Here is a 19,361-nt window from a genome sequence, read left to right as displayed (position 1 = left end):
AAGGATTTCCAATGCAAGAAAATTACTTTTAAGGCTAAAGATAGCATGGTATTAATAAGGGTACATTCATAAGATTTAAGAACACCTTTAAAACATTGGTCTTTAAGTACCACATACTTGTAGGACATTGAACCAGAAAGATGGAATATGTCTACCATTAATAGCCATATGTCATTCCAATAACTCTGAATACACATACAGTCACATACAAGGTGCTTTAAATTGCCTTGCTGAGATTGACAAGACCAACGTAAGTTAGAGCTAGAGGAGTCAATAGTGTGCATTATAAGAGGCGTCCACAATGATCTGTGCATGAAAAAGTATAAAGATTGCAATGTTGATGAGGATTTAGAACACTTAAAGAAGGAACTCCATAGCTGCTCCCATAACTTATCTGAGATAGATAGTTGGATGTCCTCCTCCCAGCATCTATGTATACCTGAACGTTTAATAGGAAGCTTACTTAGGATATATTTATAAATGTGGGAAGCAGCGTGGCCTGTATGCTGGAGCCGTAAATTTATGTCAACAAGTTCTGGAGTTTGAGGCATACGCTGAACTTGTAAGTTGCTTTTCCTCAGCATAGAGGTAATCTGTAGCCATTGATAAAATTGAGAATCAGGCAGACTTAAAACATTTTTTAGTTGTTGTTGAGAAGGCTCAAACCAAATATCTAAAGGAAGAGCATTCCATAAAGTTGGAGCTATGACAGCAAAACAAGATTGTACCAATCAGTAATTGCTTTAGAGAAGACCAAAGTGTGTGTGAGGGCACATGAGGAATTAACAGGTCAAAGAGGAAGCTTTAAAAATTTGGTGAGCAATAATTAGAATTTTAAACATAGTTTGAAAACTTATAGGGAGCTAGTGTTCTTCAATTAATAATGTGGTACCCCTATCAAATTTTTTGGTGACAAAGTAATTTTACAGCAGTGTTTTACAGTCACTATAACTGAAATTGATTATGTAGCCCTTGAAAAATAAGTTGGGTTGGTGTAGCCTGGTCCTTCGTAGGTTGGGGTGAGTGTTACCTCAAATGCCCTACAGAAATTATTTTTTATGCTGGTGCCTGTTGGCTTTAAAAGGGAGAACACACACAAACTCAGAGCAATGCACCAAGCCAAAATAAAGACTTCTGGATGGGGTGGGGGGGGGGGGGGGGGGGGGGGGGTGCTGGCCCTGAATAGAATAAGATAAAAAAAAAAAGCAACAGTGGGCAAGACACGTGAATATTTATAACATCTTTATTCTGATGCTCACAAACAAAACAGGATCACACTGTGATTCTGGAGGGGGGATATGATTGATGTCTGTAAAATCCTGAGTGGTGTAGAATGGGTAGAAGTGAATTGATTTTTTACTCTTTCCGAAAGTACAAAGACCAGGGCACACTCAATGAAATTACATGGAAATACTTTTAAAACAAATTGAAAGAAATATTTTTTCACTCACACCCTCATGATCAAAAGCCCCGTGCTGTTCCAAACAGCGCTCTAAAAATAGCACTGGAACAGTGCAGGGCTTTACCACACCGATGATCAGAGATAATGCATGCAAATTTAAGCAGCGCAATTATCTCTGATCATTGGGTAGAAGTGCGGGCGAATTGTGCCTGAGCATGCACTCAGCACAATCCTCCCGCACTTGTTTGACAGGTTGGGGCTGTCAAAAGCCCAAACCTGTCAAACCCTCATGATCAACAGGGCTGGAGGTCCATGGGACCACCAGGCCCTGTCTACCCCTGCCCTGAGCAACGGGGGCTGAAGGTCTGGTGGACCTCCGGTCCCCCCCGACGATCCCACCCCCCCCCCCAGGTTCAGGGAGGACTGGAGATCCGATGGGTCTCTAGCCCCCCCAAACCCCCAGAAAATGGTCCTGCAGTGTTCTAGTGGCCAAACCCTCTCCCACCCAGCGAGCGACGGGGGGGGGGGGGGGGGGCTGGAGGTCCGGTGGACCTCCAGCCCACCCCAACTCCCCCCCCAGCGTTGTCTGACCAATCCCTGGTGGTCCGGCGTAAAGGACATCTCCCTCCCGGCCCCCTACCTTTAGTTGGAGGAGGGACGCAGCTTGCCTCCCTCTTCTTCTTGTGTTGACGCCGCCGCAAAATGGCGGTGCCCAGCCCCGCCCATTGCATCCTGGGATGCGCTGGGCGGGGTTACAGACCATGTCAGGGAATCGCTCTCTTACATGGTCTGTAGCCCCGCCCAGCGCATCCCAGAATGCAGTGGGCGGGGCTGGGCGCCGCCATTTTGCGGCGGCGTCAACACAAGGAAGAGGAGGGAGGCAGGCTGCGTCCCTCCTCCAACTAAAGGTAGGGGGCCGGGAGGGGTTGTCCTTTATGCTGGACCACCAGGGATTGGTCGGACAACGCTGGGGGTGGGGGGAGTTGCGGTGGGCTGGAGGCCCGCCTAACCTCCAGCCCCCCCCCCCCATGTCGCTCGCTGGGTGGGAGGGTGGGAGAGGGTTTGGCCACTAGAACACTGCAGGACCATTTTCTGGGGGGGGGGGGGGGGTGGGATCGTTGGACCTCCAGCCCCCAGTTGGCAGTTGGCAGGTTTGCTTTAGGGGGAACGGGGGCCTGTCAGCATGCAACTGCATGCTGGACAGGGCTCACCATTCCTCCCCAATGATCAGCAAACCCTAACGCCAGCTCGGAGCTGGCGTAGGGTTTGCCGCGGCCAGCGACCCAAATTTTGGTGCACTGACCGCTGATCATTGGGGAGGAATACCTAATGCCCTGTTTAGCATGCATTTGCATGCTTTTTGCGCAAAGAGCCCTCGAGCTCATTGTTTCACACGCTTGAGGGCTCTAATCATAGGGCTGTAGCAAATGCCAGCGCTAGTATGGTGCTAACAGCCACTAGCGCTGGCGTTTGCTTTTGATAATCTGGGCCTCAATGAATAGTTAAGCTCTGGAACTCTTTGCCGGAGGATGTGGTAACAGCATTTAGCATATCTGGGTTTAAAAAGGTTTGGACAAGTTCCTGGAAGAAAAGTCCATAGTCTGTTATTGAGATGGACAAAGGGGGAAGCCACTGCTTGCCCTGGGATTGGTAGCATGGGGGGGGGTCTTTTACAAAGTGGCGGTAAGGCCAACATGGACTTACTGCACGCTAAAACGTAACTACCACTGGCCAAACGCTGCCGTTGATGGTAATTCTGGCTGGAGTGTGTGCCATTTCCTGTGTTCTGAGAAAAATGTTTTTTCCCTAGCATGGTAGTTACCCGTTCATAACTGGGCTTTGCCGCGTGCTGCCCAGTTACTGCTGGTTACTACGGGAGCTCTTAGTGTCTCCTCAATTGGTGGCGGTAAGTGCTTCCCACAACATGGCCAGCTGTTTTTACCGCGCAGCTGGTTTTTTTTTTTGGGGGGGGGGGGGGCATTTTATGGGCTACAGTAAAAAGGGCCCTAGTGTGTGTGAAAAACAGGCCCCACCACTACCGCAGGGCCCTTTTTCCTGTAGCTTAGTAAAAGGACCCCTGGGTTTCTGCCAGATACTTGTGACCTGGATTGACCACTGTTGGAAGCAGGCTACTAGGCTAGATAGACCATTGATCTGACCCAGTATGACTACTCTTATGTTCTTAACTGTTAACTTCTTGTCTGAGAGATTAGGGTTGCACCTGAGAGACAGGTCCTTTTCCACTTCAGCTATCGGGTTCCCAACAAGCTTGAATAAGAAGTACACCTGCGTGTTGGGGTGTAAAGTCTCAGTCCCACTGCTTCAGTTCAGTCTTCTCTTTATATGAACACAGTTGTTACCTTCTGTCCTGGAACCAATTCACTTGCCTCTATGGGGATAATTTTCTACAGGTTGCCTAGTTCAGTGCCAGGATGATGTGTGCTAAATGGGAATTCTATATTGGTAATTATGCGATAATTTATTTTATAGAATACTAAGGTAAGGCTGCAGTTACACACCTAACTTTAGGCACAAGCACTTATGTTAGCTCAATGGCTGGTGTAAATTCTTGCGCCTAACTGCTGTCAGTTAGGTATGTAACTGATAGTATTCAATAATCTGCATGCATAAGTGATAGGGCTGTGGAGTTGAAGTCTGTAAAAATGTACCGACTCTGACTCCAGCTTCCAAATTAAAAAAAAACATTATAATGTATGGTAAATATTGTCATTTTATACTTATGTATGCGTATTTTTGTCCTGGATCTAAATTATAAATATCAGTGCTTTAGATGCCGAAAAAGACTCGGTAGGAGTCGGAACTGGAGTCAGAGTTGGACAGTAGAAAAATAGAGGAATTGAAGTCGGAGTCAAAAGTTTGGTGTATTGACTCCACGTCCCTGAGAAGTGATAGGCATTCCTCTGACCTGCCCATGCCCCCCCAGGTCCACGCACCCCCTTGCAGTTATGCGCTGTGGGTTTTGTGTGCTCAATTTGTAGATACTAAGGGCAGTTAGGCATGTAACTGACAATTTGTGTCAATTAGCACCTGTTAACACCAATTACGTAAATAATTTGTGTGAATTCAGTAAAAACATATGAGAACAGAAAATGGTAGATAGTAATGACCTATGATTAGTTGTTACAAGACAGACTTCAATCTTTAGTCTAAACTTTTAATTTTTTTCCAGTTATGTCAACATAACCGTGAAAAAACCTGAACAGAAGTCTAACAAGGTGGTAAGTGTTTAAGCATTCCTGTTTTCCTCAAGAAAATAGTGATCAAAGGATGTGAAATCACTAGTTACAACATTCAGATTATACAAAAATACATGTGTGGAGACAAAAGACTGCTTAAGGTAAACTGGTGGCATTTTGTTGCCAGTTGGTCAAGAGGGAGGATGACTGTCGTTTATCCTTATCTACATTGGCTTGACTTGAGATGGGCGGGGGAACTTAATAGAAGATGGGGGAACCTTCTCTTTTGGAGGCTGGAGGGTGTCTCATGTTCTTGCTGAATTAGGTGGGGGGAAACTGTGGCCCACATCAGGTTTGTTATCTTCCACCTGCAGTGCAGCCCCTATTTTTACTGCATTAGTCATGTAATAAACCATGATGATGATTTTCACTCTGTTAATATGGACTTAAACAGCAAAACTATGGAATGACCTCCCAAAAGCTGTGAAAACAATTCACGACCACCTGAACTTCAGGAAATCACTAAAAACCAACCTGTTCAAAAAGGCCTACCCCAACAACCCCACGTAAACCTCCCACCCAGCAACACAACAAGACTATAATTGTACTGGACAACACGCAATCTTCATCCCATCCGACCCTCCAATTATAACTCATACGATCACTATACAACCTTGTATCTGTTATCAACCGACTGGGCAAGCGCCTTTGACAGTACTCTGTAAGCCACATTGAACCTGCAAATAGGTGGGGAAAATGTGGGGTACAAATGCAATAAATAAATTAATTAATGCACGGTAATACTGCATCAGGCTAACATACTTTAGTACATTGATACCTGAGTATGTATTCAATAGAGCTGTAATACTTGTCTTGATTGCGCAATAGTATTCAGCAAGACAACCTCTATTCAATGGTGTCTTGATTATGGCTATCATCATGTGATAAGGATATTAACTTTTTTTTTCAAATTGTATACGTTGCATAAAACAACAAGCAAAACAGCATACAAAAATGAAATTACTTAAGAAATAAAGAAATCCATTCCACTAGCCCTCATCACAGGGAGAGAAAGGAATAATACTAAGAATTTTCAATCAATAATAACAATTTAAAAAAGAGTAATACGTCTTCTACTGCAAGGTGCACGTATTCAGTATCCCCCCATTTTAGGATACTATTGACCATAATGATCCACAACAAATTTGAAAGACGTACTGGTTCCCCCTGCCAAATAATTATACACTTACATGGGAATTTAAGGAAACACATAGCATTTATTGCCAAAACCCTTGATTTCAATAGGAGAAAAGCCTTCCTACGAGCCTGTGTCACATGAGAAACATCAGGAAATAACTGCATTTTAGCCCCACCAAAAAGAATATCTTTTTTTTTTAAATAAGATTTTAAAACCAAACTGTAGAGAAAGTTACTAAAAGGAGGACCCTAATTGAAATATTGTCCATAGAATCTTCAAGAAAACCAGTTAAATCAATTCCCTCTTTAACATACAGTTCAACCCCCCCCCCCCCCAAGTTGATGCTCTCTAAGTAATTAGCTTAGCGGGATTAAAAAAGGTATGGATACCTTCCTAAAAGAAAAGTCCATAAGCCATTATTAAAATGGACTTGGGGAGGGGGGGTGGGGAGGGAGAAGGGAGGGATTATATAAATATCACAAAATGTAAATGGTTCAAAAATTTTGAGGTTCAAGGGTTACTTGTTGCAGCATTGATTACTATATTGATTGCTGTTCTTGTTTAACAGGCTACAGGTGAATGGTTGGAGTAAGTTATGTATTATGCTCTGAATTATCTATGTTGGCTTGTGGATTGATATTTAATTTTGTCAATGCTAAATAAAGACCTTTATAAATTAAAAAACAATGGACTTGGGGAAAATGCACTGCTTATCTTACTAAGGATGTAAAAAAAATTGAAGCGGTGCAAAGAAAAGCTACAAAAATGGTATGGGATTTGCGTTACAACACGTATGAGGAGAGACTTGCTGACCTGAACATATATACTCTGGAGGAAAGGAGAAACAGAGGTGATATGATACAGACATTCAAATATTTGAAAGGTATTAATTCGCAAACAAACCTTTTCCGGAGATGGAAAGGCAGTAGAACTAGAGGACATGAAATGAGATTGAAGGGGGGCAGACTCAAGAAAAATGTCAGGAAGTATTTTTTCATGGAGAGAGTGGTGGATACTTGGAATGCCCTCCCGCGGGAGGTGGTGGAGATTAAAACGGTAACGGAATTTTAAAAAATGTGTGGGATAACCATAAAGGAATCCTGTTCAGAAGGAATGGATCCTCAGAAGCTTAGCCGAGATTGGATGGCAGCACCGGTGGTGGGAGGTGGGGCTAGTGGTTGGGAGGTGGGACAGCACTAGCTAGGCAGACTTCTACGGTCTGTGCCCAGAAAATGGCAGATACAAATCAAGGTCAGGTATACACATAAAATAGCACATATGAGTTTATTTTGTTGGGCAGACTGGATGGACTGTACAGGTCTTTCTCTGCCGTCATCTACTATGCTGCTATGTTACTATGTATGTTACTATGAAGGGGAAGAGAGAGAGAGAGAAAAAAATGGGCAATGCTGGGGCAAGAGAGATTGGGACAAGGTTATGCTAGATGGGTGGCAGGGGGAAAGAGATGGGGCCATGGTGGATAGGAGGGAAGAGAGAGAGAGAGAGAGAGAGAGAGAGAGGGCTATACTGGATGAGGAAGAAGAGAGAGAGAGATAGGGCCATGCTGAATGGGCAAGGAGAGAGAGAGAGAGAGAGATGGGGCTATGCAGGTTTTGGGGTTGATGGTTGTCACCTCAGATATCTCTTGGGTGAGAGCTCACATGCGGTCACTTAATCTTTCTTGAGCTGCTGATCACCTATTTCTCAGGAGTTCACCCATTAAAATTTGTGGACTCTCCAAGCGAGAGCATAAATTAGTGGCTAAAGTAATCCCATCTGCAACAAAGAGTACCTTTTACCTCCAAAACTGAATAATGTTATCCACAGATACCATCCTCTGTGGATGGGGACTCATTGCCTCTGTCACACAGCTAAAGAGTAGTGGTCCCAAAGTACATAAGTACATAAGTATTGCTATACTGGGAAAGACCAAAGGTCCATCGAGCCCAGCATCCTGTTTCCAACAGTGGCCAGTCCAGGTCACAAGTACCCGGCAAGATCCCAAAAATGTACAAAACATTTTATACTGCTTATCCCAGAAATAGTGGATTTTCCCCAAGTCCATTTAATAACGGTCTATGGACTTTTCCTTTAGGAAGCCGTCCAAACCTTTTTAAAACTCCGCTAAGCTAACTGCCTTTACCACATTCTCTGGCAACGAATTCCAGAGTTTAATTACACGTTGAGTGAAGATAAATTTTCTTTGATTCGTTTTAAATTTACTACATTGTAGCTTCATTGCATGCCCCCTGGTCCTAGTATTTTTGGAAAATGTGAACAGATGCTTCACATCTACCCGTTCAACTCCACTCATTATTTATTGACCCGTATCATATCTCCCTTCAGCTGCCTTTTCTCCAAGCTGAGGAGCCCTAGCCGCTTTAGCCTTTCCTCATAGGGAAGTCGTCCCATCCCCTTTATCATTTTCATCGCCCTTCTCTGCACCTTTTCTAATTTCACTATATCTTTTTTGAGATGCGGCGACCAGAATTGAACATAATATTCGAGGTGCAGTCGCACCATGAAGTGATACAAAGGCATTATAACATCCTCATTTTTGTTTTCCATTCCTTTCCTTAATAATACCTAACATTCTATTTGCTTTCTTAGCTGCAGCAGCACACTGAGCAGAAGTGAGTCCTTGTGACTGTCTACTGTCTGGAATTCAGAGCTGTGCACTGTTTGCTCAAGGACAAGCCGGTGAGGTTCTTTCAGACAATGTGACAGCGCTGATGTACATCAACAGGCAAATGGAAACAAAGAGTTCTCTTCTAGTGCTGGAAGATAGTCTTCTTTTCCAGTGGGTTGAGAAGCATGTTCCAATGATTTTAGCAGCTCATATTGCAGGGAACTTGAATGTTCAGCTGATTATTTGAGCAGACACTCTTTGGATCCAGGGGAGTGGGAGCTCTCTCACGAAGCTTTTTCCCTCATCATGGTGAAACGAGAACTCCCAGTTCTGGACTTCATGGCTTGAAGATTCAATGCAAAAGTTCCCAGGTTCAAAGCAAAGGGAAAAAGGCTATTCTGAGGAGGTTATCACAACCCTACTACAAGCCAGAAAGCATTCTACCTTGAGGCCTATTCTAGAGTGTGGAGAGTTTTTGAAGCCTGGTGTTCTGAAAGAGCTATTTCTTCTCTACACTTTTCATTGGCCCATATTGTAGCCTTTCTGCAAGATGGTTTTAAGAAAGGTTTACCCTTGAATTACCTGAAAATTCAAGTAGTGGCTCTTGCTTGCTTTAGAGGTTGCCTTCAGAATAGTGCATACGGATTTGCCCTCTTTCTGAAGGGAGTGAATTAATTTAAACCTCTCTTTTTGTCTGGTTTGTCTAAATTGGAATCTTGATTTAGTTCTCAGATTGCTCCAGAAAGCTCCCTTTAAACCTCATAAAATAGCTACCTTAAAAGATCTTACCTCAAAGTCAGTATTTCTAGTTTCTATTTCATCTGATAGAGGGTCTCAGAAATTGAAACACTTTCTGTAGATATCCGTTTCTTCGTTTTACAGAATCTAGAGTTTCCATCGGGACTGTTCTGTTGTTTCTTCCTAAGATAGTTTCTGTGTTTCACTTGAATCAACCTTTATCCCATCTTTCCTTTTGCTGAGAGGAATATGGAAGAAATTATGATACCTTGAAATTATTGGACATTCAGCATTCTCTCATAAGGTATCTTGAAGTCACGAAAGACTTTTGTTATTCAAATCATCTTTGTTCTTTTTGCAGGTTTTAAAAAAAGGTTTACCTGCCTCTAAGGCAACTGTTGGCTTGTTGTTTAAAAGAAATGATTTCCTCATTGTATATTCTGGCAAGCATGCAGCCCTTTAAGTCTTATCACTGCTCCCGCCATGACTCACACCCCAGTTTACCTTCTGACACTGTGGGGGTGTCGGGCTGGGTCTTCCATCACTCCTGCCTTGCTCCTTGGATCCCGTGGCCTTCCAGTGGTGCTGTTCCCCGCCCTTCAGCCTCTCATGCTCGAGGGTGCTTCTTCTTGCTTCCGGGTCAGCAGACCTGGCTCTCCTAGTGCACATGTGTGTGCTGAAGACCTGCCCTTAAAGGGACAGCACACAAGTTCCAGGAACGCCTACTGAGATCCACTTCTGCCCTCTGGGATATTTGAGGGTGGTTCCTGCTTCCCACAGTTGCCTTTGCATGGTCTTCCTGCTGTTTGTCTTCGTGTTCCTGCAAAGCTCCAAGCCCTGCCTTGTCTCCAAGTTCCTGCGAAGCTCCAAACTTGTCTCCGAGTTCCTGCAAAGCTCCAAGCCCTGCCTTGTCTCCGAGATCCTGCCAAGTTCCAACCCTGCCCTGTCTCCAGACTTCGCCTTGCTTTCTGGCTTTGCTTGTCTTTAGTGTCTAGTTTTAGCCTTGTCTGTCTTGCTTGTTGCCTTGTTCTGTTCTAACTGGATCCAGTTCTTGCTTTGCCCTTGTCGTGCCTGTCTGCACCCAGTTTTTAGCCTAGTTCTTTGTCTTGCCTTTTCTTGTCTGGGTTCCAGTTCTAGCCCAGCTGCCTTTCCCTGTCTGGATCCAGTCCTTGTCCTGTTTAGCCTTGTCCGGTCTTGTGTTGCACCTTGTTGTGTCCAGATCCAGTTCTTGCCCTGCCTTGCTTTGTCTTGTCTGAACCTAGTTCTAGCCTTGTTTCCTTGTCTTGCCTTGTTCCTGTCTGGATTCAGTTCTAGTCCTGTTGCCTTGCTTACCTTGTTTCATCTGGATCCATTTTCTGTCATATTTGTCTTGCCTTATCTAGTTGTGCTTAGCCTAGCCTGGCCTTGTCCTGTCTAGCCTTACTTTGTCTTGCCCTGCCTAGTCCTGTCTGCCTGTGCTCTAGTCTTGCCTCAGTTCTTGCCTTGTGCCAGCCCAGGTGACTTGTCTGCCACAGCTCTGGCTGCTGTCTAAGGGCTCACCCTCTTGTGTTCGTGACATGTCTCTTAAAGTGCATTCTACAGGGGATTTGCTGCTTCATGGGTGGAATTGCGAGCAATACCTTTGGAAGAAATGTGCAGATCTACCACTTGGTCCTCTTTTTGTATCTTCTCAAGGTATTACAGATTGGATGTTTCAGCCAGGCAAGAAGCTTCTTTTGGGGCTTTGGTGCTCTTAGCAGGGGCTTCCATTTCCCACCCAACTTGAGGACTGCTTTGATACATCCCACAATTTCTGGACAGATTTGTTGGTGATTCTAAGGAAGGAGAAATTAGATCTTAACCTGCTAATTTTCTTTCCTTTAGTCCCAACAGACCAGTCCAGAAGTCCGCCCTTTTCTATTCTCAGTATTTTTGTTTTGTTTCTTCAGTCTTCTCTGTTCAGATGCGTTTCATGGTTCAGTTATTTCAAGTTTGAAGATTTATGAAATGTTTTTCAGGTGTTTGGCTGAGGAAGGAGAAGTTCTTAATAGGTTGTTCAAATTCCACTGCTTTGATATCGTAATACTAATTGAACCTGCTGCACACCGTCTAATATTGCAGAACTCAATTTGTTTCTCTCTGGGCATAACCCACCATTTCTGGATTGATCTTTTGGAACTAAAGGAAAGAAAATTAGGTAAGATCTAATTTCTCCTTATGTGCCCTATCAAAAAGCTCAGAATAAGTCACAATAAAAAAACATGATGGGAACGTTTCTCTTTTTGGATGTAGGATGGTGTACTTTTCAGCTTCTTTTCCCTATAGTTTTACTTGATGCTGTTCTGTTCTAAATATGATTTATGAGGTAGTATGGAATTGTTTTCCATTGTCCATAATCCTTTTTTAGAATTATAACAGTAATCAAGTTAAAGATGACAATGTGGAGGGTAATATAACAGGGTGCCAAGGTAAAGAGGCCAAATTGCTATTATATAAAGATGGAGGAGTGGCCTAGTGGTTAGGGTGGTGGACTTTGGTCCTGAGGAACTGAGTTCAATTCCTGGCACAGGCAGCTCCTTGTGACTCTGGGCAAATCACTTAACCCTCCATTGCACGCCGCATTGAGCCTGCCATGAGTGGGAAAGCGCGGGGTACAAATGTAACAAAAATAAATAAAAATAAATGCTTAAGTGCCTGTGGGGTTCATTTTCAAAGCACTTAGACTTTGTAAGTCTAAGAGCTTTGAAAATATGCCTTCATGTAATTTTGTAAGTCTCAAGTGTTTTGAAAATACGCCTCTATGTAACTTTGTAAGTCTGAGTGCTTTGAAAATATGCGTCTGTGTGTCTTTATAAAATACTCATATAAAGGGTTCCCCTAACTTTTAATCTATAAATCTTTTGTATATAGGACCATCATAAAACAAGCATACATAGGCTGCTATACCATTTGTCCTCATCGGTCCATAGTTTTTTTTTTTTTTTTACTTATTGATATATAAAAGTCCTTCTTTTTCTATCTCAACATCAATATTCCTGAAACTTTCAAAATTCACGTAATCATAGATTTTCTTCAACTTTAAGTCTAAGTAGTTTATAGACGTGGTAGCTGTCTGTCGCCTTCACAGGAACCATTGTGACATATCGGCACGTTTCGCCATGCTGACTGCATCAGGGACTAGTAGTTCTGTGTAGAAACAAAGTATAAAACAATTGTATAGCAGCCTAATACAAAATATATTAGCATTGGTCCTATACTTTCTTATTTTACTTATCGGCACTTCATTGCATAATTGGCCACCATTTCAATATAGCGGTGGTGTTCAAAGGGATTACTTAAATACTCTCCATGCTAGACTTATCCAATACAATCATACCAGTGAGAACCAATCAAGTTCCTCATTCAGACCTTTTGGCGTTACAGATTGTAACTCGTAGATCCAACATTGTTTTTAATATTCAGGATTCTCTCTAGATTACCACCCACCCTCCCATCTTCAGTTACCACATCTATTTCAGGTCTTGAATAGTATGTTGCAATCAAAACCAATGATCCACAATAGGGGCTGACATTTGTCCTGTAACAATTCTTGATTTATGTTCATTTATCACAGGGGCGTTGTAAAGCATATACCACATTATTAGAGTTACATGAAGTATTCACAAGAGCACAGATGGTACGTCGAGAACCCGGTGGTGACCAACTCTGTCCGTCAATAGTGTCAGGTTCTCAAGTTCAGAGCCCGCGGGGCCGGGCTCTGGAGTAAACGTGAGCCCTTGGGCTGCTGACGCGGAGCGACAGCAGCAGGCAAAACCCACCAACCAATGCTGGGCATGCACACCGGCACCGGCAGGGACTGCAGGCACTGCCCAGCGAGCCGGAACACACGGACTGGAATCCCCTGGACTGGATGACACAGGACTGGAACACTGGACCGGAACACACCGGACCGGAACACACTGGACTGGAGCACCCTGGACTGGAGCACACTGGACTGGTCCGTACAGCTTCACCTGCACTTAGCCACTGCCCCCCAAGGGTTGAGCCCCTGGGTTTGAGTAGCCAGCAGGACTTACCGGATACCGGATGACACAGGGACCAGGACTAGAACAAGCTGGAAACAGCAGTACTCCTAAATCCTAAACTGACATAAGTGCTCCCAAGCCCTAACCAACAGAAGAACTCCAAACAGAAACCAACAAAAGTGTTCCTAACAATAAACCAACAAAAGGACTTCCTAAGCCCTATACTAACAGAAGTGCTACCAATAGCACCACTAGGAAAAGCAGGGGAGCCACAGGAAAAGAGCAGGGAACCTAAACACATAAACTAGCACAGGTGCTCCTAAGCACCAAGCACAACAGCTCTACAACCCTAAACTAACTACGGTGCTCCTAAGCACCAAACTACCAGCAGAGCTCCTAGCACTAAAAGGGAAGACAGGGGAGCCAAAAGGGAAAAAACAGGGAAACTAAACACAGAAGACAGCAGTGCTTCCAAAGCACTAAACACAACAGAGCCTCTAAAGCCCCAAACCCAGAAGTGCTTCTAAAGCACCAAACACAGAAGTGCTACTAAAGCACCAATCACTGAAGTGCTTCCAAAACACCAAAAGGGAAAGCAGGGGAGCTACAAGGGAAAAGCAGGGAAGCTAAACACATAAGCCAAACGTGCTTCTAAAGCACTAAACACAGATGTGCTTCCTAAAGCACCAAACACAGAAGTGCTTCTAAAGCACCAAAACACAGAAGAGCTTCCAAAGCCCCAAACACAGAAGTGCTTCTAGAGCACCAAAAGGGGAAGCAGGGGAGCTACAAGGGAAAAGCAGGAAAGCTAAACACACAAGTCACAAGTGCACACTGCACTAACACTGACCTGGCCCTATAGGAAGCGCAAATGCAAACATTGCAAAGGCCCTGAAGGGAAGAACACCACTTCCTTATCAAGGCCCTGCCTGATGATGTCACCACTACCAGACACAGGCAGGCAGCATACTAAAACAGAGCTAGAGCTAACTCAGGCTTAACCCCCACAGCTGCAGTATAGCAGAGCAATTAGAGCCACGCTGGAAGCAACCAGCACACAGAGGCAGCTAGCTCAGGTAACACACACAGCTGCAGTATAGTAAAGCAATTAGACTCATGCTGCTGGAAGCAGCCAGCACAGAGAGACAGAGCTAGCTCAGAAAGGACAGACAGAAGAAACAGAAGCCAGCTAAGAAGCTGGCCACCAGAAATAAGGTAAGTTTGAGAGGGGTTCTGACCACAATCATGACAAATAGTAGAAGAACACCATTGACAGGATCCACAGGCTGTTTGTTGAAACTGCTTATTGCCTTGCTAGAATTATCTGTGATTTTTAAACATTTCTTGTATAGATTTGCCCCTACGTAATTTCTATCAGTAGTTTGAATATGGGTCTCCATATCTGAAAACTTAGTTACCATCTGATGAAGAGAGAGTACGCAATTGAGGAATCGTAACCTTTAAACAATTCTCAGTTCTGGTGACTACCTGCCAGATAACTGCCAGAGTTATATCTTTGGCAGGCTTGGACTCCTCTGGAAATAAATCAGGACACAGAATGGCCGTGAGAAGAGCTACAGCAGTCACATAAGAAATGTCCTCCTGAGCCTAACCAGTTTTGGGTGGGGGCAAACCTTCTGGAGATAGCCCTCCAAACTGAATTTCCAAGGAAGTTGGTGGTGGAGAGGGGGTGGGCCTACCCCACGAACTCAAAGAAGAACCTGAGCTCTCAGAACTGTCTGGCATAGCAGGAGATCCTCCGACTATCCATAGGGCCCCCAATCCTGGGAGTGTTGGCCATAGCCTTAACCTTCACATTGGCCTGATGTTTCCCCATATTTCAAAAGTAGCAAAAATAAAATACCTTTAAAGGAATCTGGACAGTGTGACCAGCTCCTTGGCTTCTTTGTGGCTCCCAAGGGGCCTGGTGTGGCCCTTTGAGCATGCTCCATCAGGTATGTGCCTATGACCGTGTGCCGCAGAAGCGGCGAGCCTTTATGCAAGTAGGGGCGGCGTTTTGAGATGATAACAGTTGCTGCTAGATGATACTCTGCAAGGAACATTTCACATGAACACGGAAGCTGCAGAAGGGGTGAGCCTTTATGCAGGTTGGGGCAGCGGCTTGAGATGACGACAGACGCTGCCAGATGATACTCTGTAAGGAACAGTCCACACGAGCATGGGTCTCGCTCTCCCTGTTCTCCCCAACAGTTAGTATTTTAAAAAGGCCTTTTACACACATGTAACCCATATAAGCAGGGAAGAGACTTTATAAAATTGTTTCCTATTTCTATTTTATTATATTTTGTAAACAGCTTTGGGTTCTATTTTTTTTTTTGGGGGGGGGGGGGGGGGAGGTGACATGCAGTATAGAAGTATGATAAAAAATGAAATGAATACACAAATACAATTTTTTTTGTTGTTATTGCAGATTAAACCAGTTGTCCATAGCAAAATTCGTGTGCCTTCCAGATGGGGAAATTTCTTAAAACCAGCATTCTTTATCAAGTAAGCTTATTTCTTAACACATGTATAATAGCTGTGTTGGAATCCACTATAACTTAAACCCACGGGTGTGGAATCATATAATTCACTGAAAATGATAATACAAAAGAGTCTATGATCCACTCAATAGTAGAGATATAATGACAAAATCCACATGTAACTTGAAGGAAGGAAAAGCCTCAAAGAGCTCCAAATCAAAAAAGGTTTATAGATCTATATACAATCTCAAGGATCTACTCTTCATCATTGACTGAAAAACCTTCCAAACAAACTACACAGTCCTTCAAACTCTCTTCATGTCTTTACTCTTTATCAGTGTCCATCACATTTTCATTTTGATTTATATAATTTTTCAAAAAGCTGTAATATCCACTTTCAATACACAATGTTTCCATATAGAGAGCACAAAAACAGTACTTACCTTTTCAAGCACTTAGTGAGCCACTCCTCATACTGCTCTTCATTCAACCATGACCAACGATGGCCAGCATTTTTGCTTAGCTGTATCTCGCCTAGCTGCTTAAAGGTTCAGCGGGACTGTTAAGAAAAGAAGAGGAGAAAATCTCAATCCCGTTCTCACAGATAAAGTACATATTGAAACAACATTTCCAACCGCTTACATTGATAAAGAGTAAAGACACAAAGAGAATTTGAAGGACTATTTAGTTTGGAAGTTTTTAAAGCCGATGATGAAGAGTAGATCCTTGAGATCATATATAGCTCTATAAATCTTTTTTGATTTGGAGCTCTTCGAGGCTTTTCCTTCCTTCAGGTTACATGTGGTTTCTGTCATAATAGCTGTGTTGTACATCACAGATTGTGCCTTTTGTTGTGGTTCCAGAATTGCATCTTGGTTCTGCTAGGCCCAACTGAAGGTACTGTAAATGATTGTTCAATTATAAATTCCAAGACATATGAATGCCATATGAATATTAAATATTTTGAAGCTTTATACAATGTTATGTAAAGGGTCTAACTTTTAGAAACATCCATATAAAGGTATGATACTAAATAGTTTGAAGCTTCAGAAAGTAGATTCACGTGGAAGTTATACTAATAGCCTTCTTTATTTTTTTTGTACTTATTGACAATTTTAGACAATACCAAAGACAGATCAACACCATTTCACATGTGGATGGGGCTACATATTTATGTGAATAACAGAGACTGAATGCAATGTTTCTCTTTATTTCTTTACAGCCCTCTTCTTTATCCCCCAACACTGCTTCCTCTTCCCTTTTGTACGGTTCTTCCACTACCTTGCCACCCTAATATATTGATCTGCTGTTTACTAAGGCCATTTTCCCACATCCCCCCCCCCAAAAAAAAAAAATCAAGTGCACTATTTTCTCATCGAGGAACCCTCTTCTCCTCTATCAGCAGTGGCTTACCAAGGGGGGGGGGGGGGCGGTCGGGGCGGTCCGCCCCGGGTGCACACCGCTGGGGGGTGCCGTGGCGGCGAGAGTTCGCTAACTTCTCTCGTTCGCTGCAGCTCCCTCTGCCCCGGAACAGGTTACTTCCTGTTCCGGGACAGAGGGAGCTGCAGCGAACGAGCAAAGTTAGTAAACTCGCAGCAGGCGCCTGCGGCACCCCCCCCCCCCCCCAGCAGCATGCACCCAGGGGGGGCTTTTTCGCGGGGGGTGTCTTTTGCCGGGGGGGGGTCCGCGCTGCATCGGGGGGACGGGACGCCGTCCGCCCCCCTAGGAACGCCACTGTCTATCAGGCCCCCTTCTTTTACTCCCCTTCCCCATCAAGCATCTCCACTCTCCCTTCTCCATCATGCCTCACTCCTCCCTTTCCCATCAAATGTTATTTTTCCCTGTTCCCCATCAAACTGCTCTACTGTCTCATCATTGATGTTCCCTTTTTCTTTAGGGAGCCCTGTTCTCGATTAGGCCCCAGTCTTCTCCACCTTCCTCATTTAACATCTTCACTTTCTCCCTTTTCTAGTTATATTCTCCATCTCCTTCCGATGAGACATTCCCCTGCCCCGCGTTTCAGGCATCTCCACCTTTCTCTCTCACTTCCTTCTCCTCCCCTCCCTTATATACCGTTATTCGCCTTCTGCAGGTCACCAGCGGCAGCAGCAATTCACATGCCCTGCTGCCGGCCTCGGCATCTTTTCTGTAATGTGACCCACCCTATGACAGAACTTCCTGTTTTTCTCAGGGGTGGGTTGTCACAGTGTGGAGAAGACGCCAAGGCAGGTGGCAGGGCAGCCTATGTGAATGATGGCAGTAAGGAAAGCAGAGTACAACAAAGTGCTGCATATACAGTACATGTTGCCTATTGCTTCTCTTCTCAGGGCTCTCCTGCCAGTGATGCTTCTCCCGAAAGAATGCTGCCTGAGGCCTCTGCCTTAGTTGGCCTCATTATAGGACTGCCCCTGACTGCAGCACATAAACAATATAAGTGGATTCACAAGTGGTGACAAATTTCATTCTAAAAATACTAATCTACTAATTCTAAAGACCAGTTTGAACTTGGGCCGTTTCTCCCACAGTCCATTGGTCATTAAGAATTAAGCAGCAGCGAGGAGACGTGCACGTTAAGACACGGGAGTGAAAAAAAGGAGTACGTGAATCGGCCTTTCTTCAGATAAGTGTAGTGGTGCACCACTCGGGGGTGGTTGTTAAAACCCAAACTTGCTTAATTCTGATAGTTAGAATTGGATTACAGAATTCTTGTACAGAGTTTTGGGCACTTTTCCCTCACAGCTATTGATTGTTATCAAGTAAAAGGGTTTTTTCCTTGTCATCTATACCAGACCAGTCCAGACTAATGAGTTGTGTCCATCTACCAGCGGAAGGAGACAGAGAAAATAATTCCAAGTGAACCGCCCCTTAGGGTATCGTGCAGCCTGGAATGTTCAGTATTTTCTCTGTCTCCTAGCGGATAGTGGACGGATCGTGCAGCTGCTCTGGATGGCTGGCTGGTAGCTCCTGTCCCAGATTCTTCTGGTGACAGTGGAGCCAGAGGTGTTATGGCCTGCACACAATCATGCACTGGTGGTTCATTCAAAAGAATCTGATGTCGGGCATTCCTCTGCAAACCCCGGAATGGAAGATCGTGACCACGGATGCGTTGCTGTCTGGTTGGGTGGCGAATTGCCTCCAACAGATGGCCCAGGGCATTTGGACCTCGACGGAGGTATCTTGGTCCATCAACCGCTTGGAGTTGCGGATGATTCGTCTGGCCCTTCGGGAGTTTCTGTCTCTTCTCCATGGTTGCCTTCGAGTTCTCTCAGACAATGCGACGGCGGTCGCCTACGTGAACCGTTGGGGGTGGGGGGGGTGGGCACCAGGAGTGCACCATTAGCGCGTGAGGCGGCCCTGATCTGCCGTTGTTCAGAGACTCATCTCTCTCGTGACAGCGGCTCATATAGCGGGGTCACAGAATGTGCAAGTGGACTTTCTCAATCACCACCAGTTGGAGCCAGGGGAGTGGACATTCTCCCCTCTGGCCTTCGATCAGATAGCTGCCCATTGGGGGATGCCGGTGATGGACTTAATGGTCACCGCATTCAGTGCGAAGGTTCCCCGTTTCTTCAGCAGGGGAAGAGAGCTGGGCTCGGAAGGCATCGATGCTCTTCTACAACCTTGGCCCAAGGGCCTGCTCTATTCCTTTCCCCCGTGGCCTATGGTGGGCAGGTTACTGACTCGCATTTCCAGTCATCCCGGTCAAGTGA

The 19,361-nt window shown here is 44.6% G+C and overlaps 1 protein-coding gene across 1 annotated transcript in view; it reads left to right on the top strand.

Moving 5' to 3' along the window:
- DCDC2C (doublecortin domain containing 2C) overlaps positions 1-19,361 on the top strand; it is a 112,335-nt gene that overhangs the window by 2,714 nt on the left and 90,260 nt on the right. The window contains exons 2-3 of the mRNA XM_030198905.1: positions 4,593-4,641; positions 15,600-15,676. Coding sequence (XP_030054765.1) covers positions 4,593-4,641; positions 15,600-15,676 — 126 coding nt within the window. The remainder of the gene's footprint in view (positions 1-4,592; positions 4,642-15,599; positions 15,677-19,361) is intronic.

This window comes from Microcaecilia unicolor, chromosome 3 (genome assembly GCF_901765095.1).
Source record: "Microcaecilia unicolor chromosome 3, aMicUni1.1, whole genome shotgun sequence".
Classification (NCBI taxonomy): Eukaryota; Metazoa; Chordata; class Amphibia; order Gymnophiona; family Siphonopidae; genus Microcaecilia; species Microcaecilia unicolor.
The sequence above is the reverse complement of the archived record's forward strand: the minus strand, read 5'-3'. Positions and strand labels throughout refer to the sequence as shown.